The 13,632-nt window shown below is 41.5% G+C and overlaps 1 protein-coding gene across 2 annotated transcripts in view; it reads right to left on the bottom strand.

Annotated features, from left to right (window-relative positions):
• PIK3CA (phosphatidylinositol-4,5-bisphosphate 3-kinase catalytic subunit alpha) overlaps nucleotides 1–13,632 on the bottom strand; it is a 101,276-nt gene that overhangs the window by 9,329 nt on the left and 78,315 nt on the right. For both annotated transcript variants that reach the window (XM_043994118.1, XM_043994117.1), the window contains 4 exons: nucleotides 8,956–9,127; nucleotides 7,406–7,512; nucleotides 6,752–6,873; nucleotides 4,321–4,399 (listed from right to left, as the gene is read on the bottom strand). In XM_043994118.1, coding sequence (XP_043850053.1) covers nucleotides 4,321–4,399; nucleotides 6,752–6,873; nucleotides 7,406–7,512; nucleotides 8,956–9,127 — 480 coding nt within the window. The remainder of the gene's footprint in view (nucleotides 1–4,320; nucleotides 4,400–6,751; nucleotides 6,874–7,405; nucleotides 7,513–8,955; nucleotides 9,128–13,632) is intronic.

The raw sequence follows: 13,632 nt of genomic DNA, 5'->3' as shown, positions 1-13,632 counted from the left end.
GTAATAGAGTAGGAGGAGACAGGAAACATGTACGAATGAGCACGATAAAAGGAGCAGAAGAGAAGAGATCAACACAGGACGTGCCAGGAAAACTGGAGGGAGAGATTGCTCTGGCCCTGGACCCCAAAGAAAGATGTTTTAGGCAGGTGGAAAAGAGAAGGGAGGCAGTCTGGGGGTAGGAAAGAGCCTGAACAAATGAAGGGGGGTAGTGCAAGCTGAAGTCTGAGAATGATTGTAGGACTGTGTGCACAGCACACTGCATCAAATGTAGTAGTGTGCAGTACATCTGAAAAGGTATTAACAAATCAGAATTTTAGAACAGGGGGAGCTCAGTGTTCATTTAGAAAAGTGTCCCCCCACCCCCAGGACCCACCCACCAGTTGTGCCCCCTGCCCCTTTTGCTTGAAGTTTCACACTGAGGGAGGATCTGCTGTGCACTGGGACAGCTCTGGTGGTAATGCATTTTCTCCTGACTTGAAACCACAACAGGCCTCTTTGCCACTTCCCCCCCCCTTCTCCTCATCCTGCCCTCACGTGCCAAACAGAACAAATCAGATCCCTTCTCCACAGGAGAGCCCTTCAAGTATCTTAAAGTAGGGTAAAGCTAGATCCTAATGTTCAGTAAAGTTTATTATTATTATTTATTTTTGTGGGGCAATGAGGGTTAAGTGACTTGCCCAGGGTCACACAGCTACTAAGTGTCAAGTGTCTGAGGCCAGATTTGAAGCCAGGTCCTCCTGAATCCAGGGCCAGGGCTTTATCCACTGTGCCACTTAGCTGCCCCTAAGCAAAGTCTTTTTGTTAATAATGACCTTCCTTTGTTGCCTGAAGATTTGCAAAGTATTTTACAGACATTGCAGGTATTCCTCACAACATTCCTGCAAGGTTAAGTGTTATCCCCATTTTATAGATCTGGAAACTCAAGCCAGAAGGTCAAATGAGTTGCTGGGATCACACAGCTAATAAGTATCTGTAAGCAAGAGGAAGGCACTATAGGAGTATGAGAGGAATGATATCATTAGACCCACCTTCTTATACAAATGCAAGCTAATTCCAGTTTTGTTCTTCAAATGTGTAAAATTCTAAGTTGAAATGAAGCCTGATTCACTTTTTGGGAGGTTTTTTGGAGTGATTGTGTTGTGAATTCCAAGAGCTTACTGCCTTTCCTCTGCCATCTTGGCTCCGCCCCAGAAAAAAAAAAATCCTGATTCACTTTTGACATCATTATTCAGCTAAGGCACGGAAGCAGAGTCAGGAACAATTCTTAAATATCAGCATTCCTAATGACTCAACCTTTTAAAAGGGCTTTCACATAAACTACATCAGCTTCTGGGAATCATCCCCAAATAATTTTTACTTCATTTTGGAATATACAACAACACGATAGTTAACTTGGTTGATCAAAGGATGGTATGGATACCTAGCCTATTTTTGTTTTAAACTTCCAATGCCATTTTTAAAAAAAATATCATCGGGGCGGCTAGGTGACGCAGTGGATAGAACACCAGCCCTGGATTCAGGAGGACCTGAGTTCAAATCCGGCCTCAGACACTTGACACTTACTAGCTGTGTGACCCTGGGCAAGTCAGTTAACCCTCATTGCCCCGCAAAAAAAAAAAAATATCATCACATCAGAATCAACTTATACCCCCACCTTCTGTCTGTGTGTACTCCTCCTATCTGCCTTAATAAAGGTATAGATCTCAAGAGTTATAAGTATCTTCTTCCTGTGTAGGGATGTAAACATTTTAACCTTATTGAATAACAGGTTTCCCCTCCTCCCTCTTTTACCTTTTCATGCATCTCTTGAGTCTTGTATTTGTAAACTGAATTTTCTGTTCAGTTCTGGCCTTTTCATTAGGAAAGTTTTAAAGTCCCTTATTTCATTGAATGCATATCCTTTTCCCTGAAAGATTATGCTTAATTTTGCTGGATAGTAAATTCTTGGTTGTAATCCCACATCCTTTGCCCATGGGAATTTCATATTCCAAATACTCTGATCTTTTAATGTTGAAGCTGCCAGGTTCTGTGTAATTCTGATTGTTGTTCCTTGATACTTAAATTGTTTCTTTACAGCTGCTTGCAGTATTTTCTTCTTTACTTGATAATTTTGGAATTTAGCTACAATATTCCTTGGGGTTTTCCTTTTGGGGTCTCTTTCAGGAGGTGACTGGTGAATTCTTTCAATGAATACTTTTTCTTCTGGTTGTAAGACATTGGGGCAGTTCTCCTTGATAATGACATGAAATATGCTGTCTAGGCTCTTTTTTTTTTGATCATGGTTCTCAGGTAGTCCAATTATATGTAGGTTGCCCCTCCTGGATCTATTTTTCAGGTCTGTTGTTTTTCTGAGGAGGTATTTAATGTTTTCTTCTACTTTTATATTCTTTTGATTCTGCTTTACTTCTTCCTCTTGTCTCATTGAGTCACTAGTTTCCATCTGCCCAATTCTGATTCTTAAGGAATTATTTTCCCCAGTCAACTTTTGTACCTCCTTTTCCATTTGGCCAACTGCATTTTTTAACGAATTGTTTTTCTTCAGTCAATTTTTGTCCTTTTTCCAAGCTACTGACTCTCTCTTGCATAGCTTTTATTTCTTTTCCCAATTTTTCTTCTACCTCTCTTATTTAGTTTATACAATCCTTTTTGAGCTCTTCTAAGGGGGCTTTTTGGTCTCAAGACCAATTCTTCTTCCCCTTTAAGGCTTCACATTTAGGCATTTTATCATTGTTGTCCTCCTCTGAGTTTGTTTTGATCCTCCCTGTCACCATGGTAAGTGCTAATGCTGAAGGTTCTTTTTTGCTTCTTATTCATATTTTAGCCTCTTTTGTGCCTTTTTAAGGTTGAGTTCTCCTGGGGTACAGTGTGCACTGTCCCAAGCTTCTTTTGCTGGGGGCCGGGGCCAGGTCACCAGCCTTCTGCTCTGAGGTGCCAGCAGCTTGCAGCTTGCTCACTGCACTGGAATGGTCCCACTTAGTTGGGTGTGTTGGGTAGCCGATGCCTCAGCTGGCAGGACTGCCTTCTGCATTGGGGCTGGAGGCCTCACAACTGGCCTGCTGTGCCACTAGTTTGCTAAGCTAGGACCATAGCTCCTCAGCTGCTGATCTGAGCCTCTGGATGGCTTGCCCAGACACCTTCTGTGCTGAGCTGTGCTCCCCTTTTACTCAGATGGAACAGACCTTTCCTGAAGATCTTCTAGGTTATCTTAAGTTGGAAAATTGTTTCATTACTTTTTTTTTGTTTTTGTTTTTTTTGTTTTTTGCAGGTTTTGCAGCCCCAGAATCTGTTGAGAGGCTTAATTTAACATTGTTTCTGAGGGAAATCTTCCCACTGCTTTTAGAATCAACTCTACGGTCCCCTGACTAGCTCTTAAAGATCTAAGCTACCATTTCTTTTTCCCATCCCCCCTCCTGCAGTCCAACCAGAACCTTTCTTGCTATTCCTCACACACACTATGCTCCACCTCCTTTTTCCATGCCTCTGCACTGGCTCTTAGAATCCCTACTTTGCTTCTCCATGAAGCTTTTCCTGATCCTCTCAGGTGTGGGCGTTCTTCTATTTGTATGTATGTACTTACACAGACTGTAAGCCCCTGAAGGGCAGGCACTGTTTCATTTTTGCCTTTGTATCCTAAGAGCCCAAATAGTGCTTGGTGTACAGTAGGTGATTAATAAATGCTTGCTCTTTTATATGACAGCTACAAATGACTAGTGGAGAGAGAGATGCTGGAAATGGCTGCACGGATTGGAGGGCACACTCAGAAGGAAAGCACTGTCAGAAGGTTAAAGGGGTCAGGGAAACAGAGGTCAGCATCTAACAACAACACTTTGCTGCAAGAACAGTCTATCGTTCCACTTTACAGTTGTTTTAAAAGTACACTGAAGAAAATTATGATCTCCAACTTTAAACTCCTAGTTACTACATGGAAAGACAACTCTTTCAAGAAGGAAAGCTAGCATTAAAACAGTTGTCTTTTGTCTCCCTCTGCATACCCTGTACCCATACTGGAGCTCCAGAAGCAATTAAAAAAATTCTGACAGTCTGCCTGCTCTTCTTACCGGAATAGAGCTTGTGGCACATTTCATCTCCTTGTTCTATGCAAAGGAAGGATAGATGGATGGACAGATGGATGGAAGGAAGGAAGGAAGGGACTGACCAACTCTTATAAACTATTATTTCAGATATTGCTTAAAAAATTCATATGCTGCAATCTTTAGTATTGGAAAGCAACTCATATAATCGTGACTAAGTGGCTTTCTCAGGCTAAGTCAACTTTCTATACATAAATCCATTATTCATTATATTAGCTCTACTACTCACCGAAGATCAAGACCCTGATTTTGCCAGATATTTTCCATAATTCGAATGATCTGAAGGGTTAGCATATCCTGCCGTAAGTCTGAAATAGTGAAATACAACATATTATTCCATAATACCACAGTGGAAATCTGGGTGTTATGTGATTTCAACAAATTCAAAATAGGCAATATCCTAGATACATATGACTGCGTTGGCTCAAAAAGATTTCTCATAACAATAAGCAATTGTGGTGTTATTTTTAAAGTTCAACAAATACAAGAGGCAGTCTTGTATCACCAACTGCCTATCAGACATCTCAAACAGGCTACAAAATAGACACCTTGAATTTAATATGTTAACTTTCCCTCTAAGCCCTTCCTCCATCCAAACTTTCCTATTGCTGTCAAGGGCAACACTGACACCACTCTGGTGCAAGCCCTCATCATCTCACGCCTAACTATTACCAGAGCCTGCTGGTTGGTCTCCCTGACAAAAATCTCTTGCCACTTGAGTCTATCTTTCACTTGGCTGTCAAAGTGATCATCCTAGGTTGCAAGTCTGACTCCTAGTCAATAAACTCCAGGAGCTTCCTATCACCTGCAGGATCAAATATAAAATCTTCTGTTTAAGATTAGCCCCTGCCCAGTCTTATATCTTATATCTGCTGCCCCTGCCCCCTGACTCTGTGATCCCTGAGGTTCCTAAAATAAGAAACTCCATATTCTTACTCTGGACACTGTCTCTGGCCATCTCCCCATCTCCCAGGGCCTGGAATGTGCTCACTCACGCGCTCTCTCTCTGTATATATATATATATATATATATATATATATATATATATATATATATATATATATATATATATATATATATGTGTGTGTGTGTGTGTGTGTGTGAATATCTATATCTATATCTATATCTATATCTATATCTATATCTCCATATCTCGATCTGCTGCCTTCTCTGATTTCCTTCAAGTACCAGTTAAATCCCACCTTCTACAGGAAGCCTTTCTGGATCCCTTTCCTGTTGATTACTTCCAGTTTATCCTGCAAACAGCTTGTTCGTGTGTGGTTATCTGCACATTGTCTCCCCTATCTGCCTATGACTTCCTCAGAGTAGGCTCTTTCTCTGTATTCTCAGTTCTTAGCCAGTGCCCGGCACACAGTAGGTACTTAACAAATGTTTACTGACTGATTAAAGCACCGGCCTCGCACAAGAAGCTTCAGGAACTCCCCATTTCTTCTAGGATTTGGCATTGAAAATCCTTGGAAATCTGATTTGAGCCTCTCTTCCCACACTGAGTTCATCCGACCTCTCCTTCCTCTGCTCTACATTCAGGCCAAACTGACCCTTTTGATGTTGATAGTCTCATTTAACATAACCGTCTCCCATCTCTGTCTGTTTTCACAAGTTTTCTCCACACTTAGAATGTTCTCCCATCCCCCCACTGTGTTTCAGAATTCCCAGCTTCCTTCCAAGTCTCAATTTAAGCGTTGCTTCCTACAAGGTATTTTTCTGGACTCCCCCACATGTTAGTGCTCTTCCCCCCCCCCCAATTAATTTGTATTTACTTTGTATACATTTTTTTTGGTATACATTTTATGTGTAATTATTCACATTCAGGTTGTTTGTCCCCAGCCAAGTGTTCCCTTCTTGAGGGCACATCCCTTAATCTCCAAAGGAGCACATCATAGGTAGGCTCTTACCTCAGTGCTTGCTGGTTTAGATTTCCTAGGACTCCTTGGAGATTTTAGGTGGGGCCTTCTCTAGCTTCCGTGCCCCTGAGCTGGTGGCCTCTCCTACCTGGAATGGATCTCCTATTCTCCCCATCCCTCCAGTCTCTATCTGTTGCTGTCCCTTCCCCTGATTCAGGGACCACTTTCTCCATGGCTCTGTCCCTGGCTCTTCCAAGTGAACACAATTTTTCTTTGCTCAAATTTTTCATAATCCTTATACTTTCTCTTGTACCAGTTATTTGTGTGTATTTTCTTCCCTGAATCAGACTATATATTCACTGAGAGTAGAGTCATGTGAGGAATCACATCTATCTTTATATACTTATCACCTCAAATAGTTGAGGTTAATGTTTGGTTGAATTTTCATGTTTACATGCATATGTGCTCATCTCAGAACTTCATTAATGATCGGAAAAAACTGTGATCAACAGTTGTTGCTCCTATAAAGTTAATCCAATATCATGCTTTTCTTTGCATCTTTTATCAAGAAGGGCAAGATACTAGACCAGCATGGTGTACTTCTTCATGGGTGTATTTTATTTATTTTTTGCGGGGCAATGAGGGTTAAAGTGACTTGCTCAGGGTCACACAGCTAGTAAGTGTGGGTGTATCTTAAAAACAATTTGCAATAAAGGTCTATTTGTAGTACCTAAAATCCCTATACATAAAGACAGTGGCATATATCAACTTTAAGTTCATTAATATTTTCCTTACCATCCCCATTTTTAAAGATGATCTCATTGTTCTGAAATAGTAATTCTGACATGATGTCTGGGTTCTCCCAATTCAACCACAATGGTCTTTTTGCAGAGGACATAATACGACACTCCTCGAGCCTTTAAAATAATTAAAAACTTAATAAGATGTGGTACTTTCATGTCAGACTAATCTACAAAGTGTGACTTTTTGAAACAATACCTTTAAATTAAAAAAAATTTATTTTATGTTTTGTGGATAAGAAACATTTCTAAGTACTCCAGGGAAATGAAAATAACTAAATATTAGCCTGTTTGCAATTTTCAACCAGCAGTTTAAATTTTAACTGAGCATTGTGATATAGCAATCACATAATACACCACAGATTGTTACCAAAGAAAATATAGCATATGTTAGGCTTGTATTTATCCAAAGTCAGATTCTTTTTTCTGCCAGCCAATTCAGCACTCCTTGAGCAACCTTGGCTCCCCCCTTGTATCTCATCAGGCTGATGTCCAAACTGAGAGCAGATGTACAATTGACATCACCCACTGCAGCTCTGGACTCTCTAGAGTGTTCAACCTTTCTGGTAGCTAGGAATATAGGGGTGTGCCACATTAGCTCTGAATGGATCCTTAAATTTCTTCATGAAGGTTTGCTACAGCACCATACCTGAGATTTCCTAATTGATGAGCAGGGTTAAGGGGAGAGATAAAGCCTTGTAAAGCATCCATGTAATCAGGCCGTCTCATTTGTTCCACCAAGAACTTCATCTGTACCTGATATAATAATGATAATCAATGTCTGAGAATTACATTGGCATGGATTTCATGAAAAGTAAAGCAATCCTTACTCTTTCATATTTGAGGGTCTGAATCAGACCCTGACACCCGGACTGTGGTGCTCCTGGATGAGCACTAGAAGAAAGCAGCTGTAACAAAGAGAGAGAAGCTAGGATAGACAGCCCTGCACTCCTCCTTGGAGGACCTGGAGTATGGAGAAGGCTAAGGATACTGCCCTGTGCCTCCTGACACCATGGGAGAAGAATCAGGACAGGCCATGGTGCACTAGCCCACAACTGTTTGATTTGTCAGACAATTGGCCCTTTTCCCTGTAGCAGGGAGAGATGATCCTGAGAATTTCAACAACCAGAGGACTGGCAATATGGATTCAGCAAGGATTGATGACTAGCTGGGTTCTGTGTTTTAGGAAGGGTCCAGTGTACAAACTACAAATCACTTATGACTACTTCAAACCAGACTTGGTGAATATACAAATTTATTTTAAATACTTTTAATGACTGATACAGATTTTTTTTTTGGTTTAAGTTCAGTTGCTTTAAGGAAAAAATGCTACCTAAATATACATTTTTTATTTCTAAGGAGTGTGATTTCTCCTGCTGTCCAATTACTACCTTCACATAACAGTATCACTTCCCAAGGAATGAACCACACACTCTGGTTGTCCCTTAGGTTAACACAGTGACTTTCTTTTATAGATTTATTTATCTTGGGGTAAGAAGCAGCACCAACAGAATTTCTGGGATCATTGTTAGGGGATTTTAAAAAGCCTGAAAAATTTTAACTTGTATTCTACGCTGGTCTAAAAATCTACCACAGAAAACACCATGCAGGGTACAAAGATAAATAGAGCCCAAGTAGTTATCTGTGTGTCCATCACTGACCAGGAAAATAAGGCCTCTGCTTTAAGTCTCCATAAAGAAAATCCATGCCCCGGGGTAAGAAGCAATTACTGTAAGAGGTCTAGTGCTCTCCACACATCACAACCTACACAGTCATACTACTTAATTCCAAAACTAATGACAATTACTTTCTATAGTTTATGCAATAAAAATGCTGCCTCTTTTAGGGAATGTGGTGGATAGAATTAAAAGAGAAAGGTGTGAAGGCAGGAAAGATGGAAGCCATTGGAGTTCCATCTCTTCATCCTCATTACAAGAACTGGGTTGGTAGACTATGTCACCCAACTAGGAACCCAGGGGCTGAGATTATAAATAGCCATCTTTGCCACAAGTTCATAGTATGAATATGGACAAAGTGACCATGTCAGTAATGTCACTGGCTCCTCAGCAAACCTTATGGAAATAACATTACTCTAGTGTTTTCAGGAATACTGCTAGAAAGGATTTAACAACAATAGGCTGATCTAAGGAAAGAAGCCTTAGATGCCTCCTGGCTGGGTGAGAGCCTACAAAGACGCACCTTTTGTGTCTCATCCTTCTTTTCCTGTTTGAGAATGTCGGTGAGGTTAATCAGTTTCTCCATGGCCTCTACTTGCCGATTCAAATGCTTTAGATACATCCCGCATGCTCGGCAGTATGACTCCAAAAGCAAGCCAAATCTCTGGCTCACAGTTTTATTATGCATCTCAGACCTAAAATGACATTTTGAAACTTAAAAATAGTTCCAAACACCCAATTGTAGGTATCATTTGTACATACTATATATATAAAAAAACTCCATTTCTATGGATACTCAAATACTTATTAAAGCAACAGGTGGGGTAGGACCTGGGAGCTGAGGATCCTCATTCCCCAGAGCAGGCTGGCACCTGCCTGGAGGTATCAGGGATGGGACTTGAACTTGGGTCTCCCGAGCTCTAAGCCCAGCTCCCCATCCAGCACCCCAGGCTGCAACAACGGAATCTTACACTCCACATCTGGAGGCAAGGGCAAACCTAATAAGGGCAGATCAATTAGAATTGAGGTCTTTAGCTATCACTTGCAAATGAAGACTGTTAAACAACCAGGCAATATTACTATTAGGTTTTTTTTCAATTTTAAAATTAATTAATTATTCATTCATTTGTTATATGAATGGCCAATAATGATCAAAGTTAGCTGAACTCATAATGAAGTAGAAAAGGAGGAAGCAAAGAGCTAATTTTTATATCTGGCCATTCACAAAACCCCTGTGATGTGTAGAGCCCTGGGCTAAGGAGAGGGGAGACATGGCCTCTGCCCTCCTGGAGTTTACAGATAAGGAAGGGAGGGTCAGCACATGCCCAAGTACAATGGTTGTGATGCAGAACATCATGAGAGCACGTGAACAGTAATAAAGGCTATTCAAGGACTAAGGAAGCTCTCACAGGACAATTACAGTCCTCGGGCATAAGAACATGCCCCACTGCTCTAAACTTACTCAGAATGCAGTTCATTCTTATTTCACTCAAATACAACAATGCTAAAACCTCTTAGGTTGGGCAGGCGTGGATAAGAAGTGATGTGTCTCACTGGAGAGAGAGATACACTCACACTTGATAAGCCAGATTTCTCAGGGTGCTGAAATCTTATTAGGCAAAATGTCTTTAGATTAAAAAAAAAAGTGAAAGCTCAACTCTGCGTATTTTCCTGCCATCTCCAGTAAAATATCTATTAATTGAGGAAGCTAGGTGGCACAATAGATAGAGTGCCTGACTTGGAGCTCAAAGAAACTCAGGAAGGCCTGAGTTCAAATGCAGCTTCAGATATTTCCTAGTAATGTGCTCTGGGCAAGTCACTTAACCCTTTCTACCTCAGTTTCCTCAACTGTAAAATGGGGATAATAATAGCATCTGCCTCCCAGGGTTGTTGTGAGGATCAAATGAGACACTTGTAAAAGCACTTAGCACAGTGCCTGGCACATAGTTGGCACTTAACAAACACTTGTTCCCTTCTACCTCTTCCCTAATAAATTTCATTTTTTCACCAACAAACTTTTTCAGATGAATAATAACAAGTGAACACGACAGGAAGAAAAACCTTTGAATAGTTTAATCCTACTAGCTCTGTGACACCGGTTCCAATATTAGCCTGGATATTTTACTTAAAGTTAAATTTAAAAGTACCTTAGGGGGCAGCTAGGTCATTCAGTGGATAAAGCACTGGCCCAGGATTCAGGAGGACCTGAGTTCAAATCCAGCCTCATATATTTGACACTTACTAGTTGAATTACCCTGAGCAAGTCACTTAACCCTCACTGCCCCGCTTACAAAAAAAGGTTCCTCAGAATATTTTAAATATCGGCAATGTGCACAATGTAATTTGGACTATAGTAAATACTTACCAGGAAGCACCGTTCTGTGGAAAGAATTTCAAGGTAAAGTGAGAGACCAACTGATTACTGATATAATTTAACTTTTGTATGTAAAACAGGTGAGGGCCAATGTTGTCACCAGAAGGAACCAAGGGAACATTGCTAAAAATTATGAAATTTTAGACTAGGGGTTCTTCACTTGAAGTCTATGGACCCTGATGATGGTTCACAGATAGATTTCAGAGAATCTCTGAAGTTAGATGAGAAAGAATTCTCATCTTTTATTTACTAATATCTAACTGCAATTTAGCATTTTCTGCAATTTTTTGGAAATCTTCTAGGTCTCACCAGTTTGCCAGAGGAGTCCATGATACAAAAAAAATAAAGAACCCCTGGACTAGACAGAGACCTTAGAGGGTAGAGGTGGTATTTTGAATGTAGGAGATTAAGAAGAGAACGTGAGAACAGCTGGCTAAAAAGATAGTGTCTGAAAATGGGATTTGGATGCATGTGGCCGAATTGATAAAGATGGCTCTTGGCTAGGGAAGGAGAAAAGGAAGGAGATGGTAGAAAACCATTCCTGTAGATCTGTCGATCCTGGTATCATAAGAGAGTAGGAGATATAACATAAGAAGAAGAGCAGAAGAATGAATCACTTATGCATGGGAGATGAAATCCAGGAAAAGAGTTGGCCCTAAATGCGACGTCCTCTGAACTCTATATCCAAATGCTTGTGCAAATAGAATGAATTAGAGATCCAAATGCAAAGAAGCAATCTGACCTTAGATATCACTGAGAGAATAAAGGTTTAGAGGGGGTATTCTTCAATCAATGCAGTGGAAAAAGAATTGAATAAGAAAATCTGCTTGTGAAGAAAATCTAGAACCTGAAGAGCAAATACTAAGGAGAAAGCTTGGGAAGGCATCAACAGGGGAGAAAGCCACATGGCCAAGGGGATCCACCACTGGCTATCTGGATAGAAAGGGGAATCAGATGAGTTTGGGAAACAAGATCCCTGCTGTGGCCTGATGGAAACAGAGGCAAAGAGGACTTTTATCCATACCCTGTCGATCTGTTGGCATTATCTCTCTGCCAAAAGAAGAGTAGGCTGGTAACATTTGTGATTTTCCTTAATGGCAATTAATCCTTCAAGAGATAAAAGGAGTTGCAAAAGGAGCTGATATTCCAGACAGGATTCTGATCAATAAGGAGGAATTGGCTCCTGAAAGAGAAACACTGGGAACCTTATTAATGAAGGAAAACTCTTGTGTAAGAGTTCATGATGGAAAAGAGGAGGAATGCCAGGCAGAGTCTGATGATCCCAGTAGGTTTGGAGAGAAAAGGTTCTATGGCATAAGAAGATCCCATGGCCTAATCTACACATCTGTCTTCCAATATATACCCATCTCCAATCTGTCCTCCCCATAATGGCCAAAGTAATCTCCCTAGGTCGCAAGTCTAACCATGCAGCTCCACTGCTCAAGAATATGCCCCTAGAATGCTCGCTATTTAAATCCCTTTCTGACCTGGCTCTGGCCTACCTTTCTAGACCCAAGTGATCTCCATGAACTCCCTGAACTCCTTCACTTTCCTTTGTGGCAGCTGTCCTCCCTGCTGAGAATACCTTCCCTCCTCACCTCCTCAGAACCCCTTGCTTCCTTCCAGGCTCCGTTCAGGTGTCACCACCTGCTTGGCTGGAAGCCTCTTCTGACTGCCCTGGTGGTTAGTGCTTTCATCTAGTATTTCCTCATCCATGTGCTTCAGTACCATGTGCAAGTTCCTTGAAGGCAGGGACTGTTTTCTGGCTCTGTGTCCCCAGCACCTATCACAGTGCCTCACACACAGCAGTCAAAGCTCCAGGGATCTGCGTGGGACTCAAGAGTTTTCTCTATGATTTGCATCAAGTCACAGAAGATGTGTGTGCCATATCTGCAGAGGGCACACAGCTGGGGAGCTCACCAGGCTAGCAGGATGGCCATATCTAGTGAGATGAGATTGATAAGGGATCACTGTAAAGCTCTACTCACTGGGGTTCAAAAACCAGATCTCCAAAAGTAGATCCAGAAGTCACAGCTAGATGAGGGTTCCTATGAAAAAGACCTGGGGTTCTAGTGGACTATCGAGTCAACCTAAGTCAACAGTGACCTGGCTTTCTCAAACCCAAGTGATTACCTGGGTTTCCTGATGAGATTCTGCACAGGGTACAGAATGAGGACAGCCAATAGCTGATTCTACGCTGCTCTGTTCACAGTACATCTACAGTTCTGTGTTCATTGATGGAAGGACTTAGGAAGGACTCTGACAGATTGGAGGGAATTCAGAAGAGGGTGTCCAGAGTGGCAGGAGAAACGGGGCCCATGTTTTGGGAGGATGACATGACGGGAGCGGAGACGTTTGGGATGTAGAAGAGAGTCTAAGGACCCCTGACAATTGCCTGAGCCTCTTGGAAGCCTTAGCTTCTTTCCAGGTTTAGCTCAGGGGTGCTCTCCTTTGGGGAGCCATTCCTGACCCCTGGTGTGTTTTTAATGCTCTCCTCCTCTTTAAATGACATATCCTACCCTCCTACAAGACTCTAAGCTCTGTGAAGGCAGGGGTTGTTTTTGAATTATTAATGTAGTCGTAGCATCTTATATAGTGACTTCCACACTTGTGTGTGTTGGGGGGTGGGTCTCTATGTTTTTACCAATGGATACTGGTGACTCATCTACAACTTATCTTAAGAGATCTGCCTGGGGCAGGAAGGATGTAAATTACTTGCCCATGGTCACTGAGCTATGATGTGCCAGAGGCAAGAATTAAAGCCAGATCTTCCTCACCAGCAGGCTGGTGGTACTTCTACTCAGTAGACTATGCTGCACATATCAC

Source organism: Dromiciops gliroides, chromosome 3, assembly GCF_019393635.1.
Source record: "Dromiciops gliroides isolate mDroGli1 chromosome 3, mDroGli1.pri, whole genome shotgun sequence".
NCBI classification, from domain to species: domain Eukaryota; kingdom Metazoa; phylum Chordata; class Mammalia; order Microbiotheria; family Microbiotheriidae; genus Dromiciops; species Dromiciops gliroides.
This window is presented reverse-complemented; position numbering and strand designations above follow the sequence as displayed.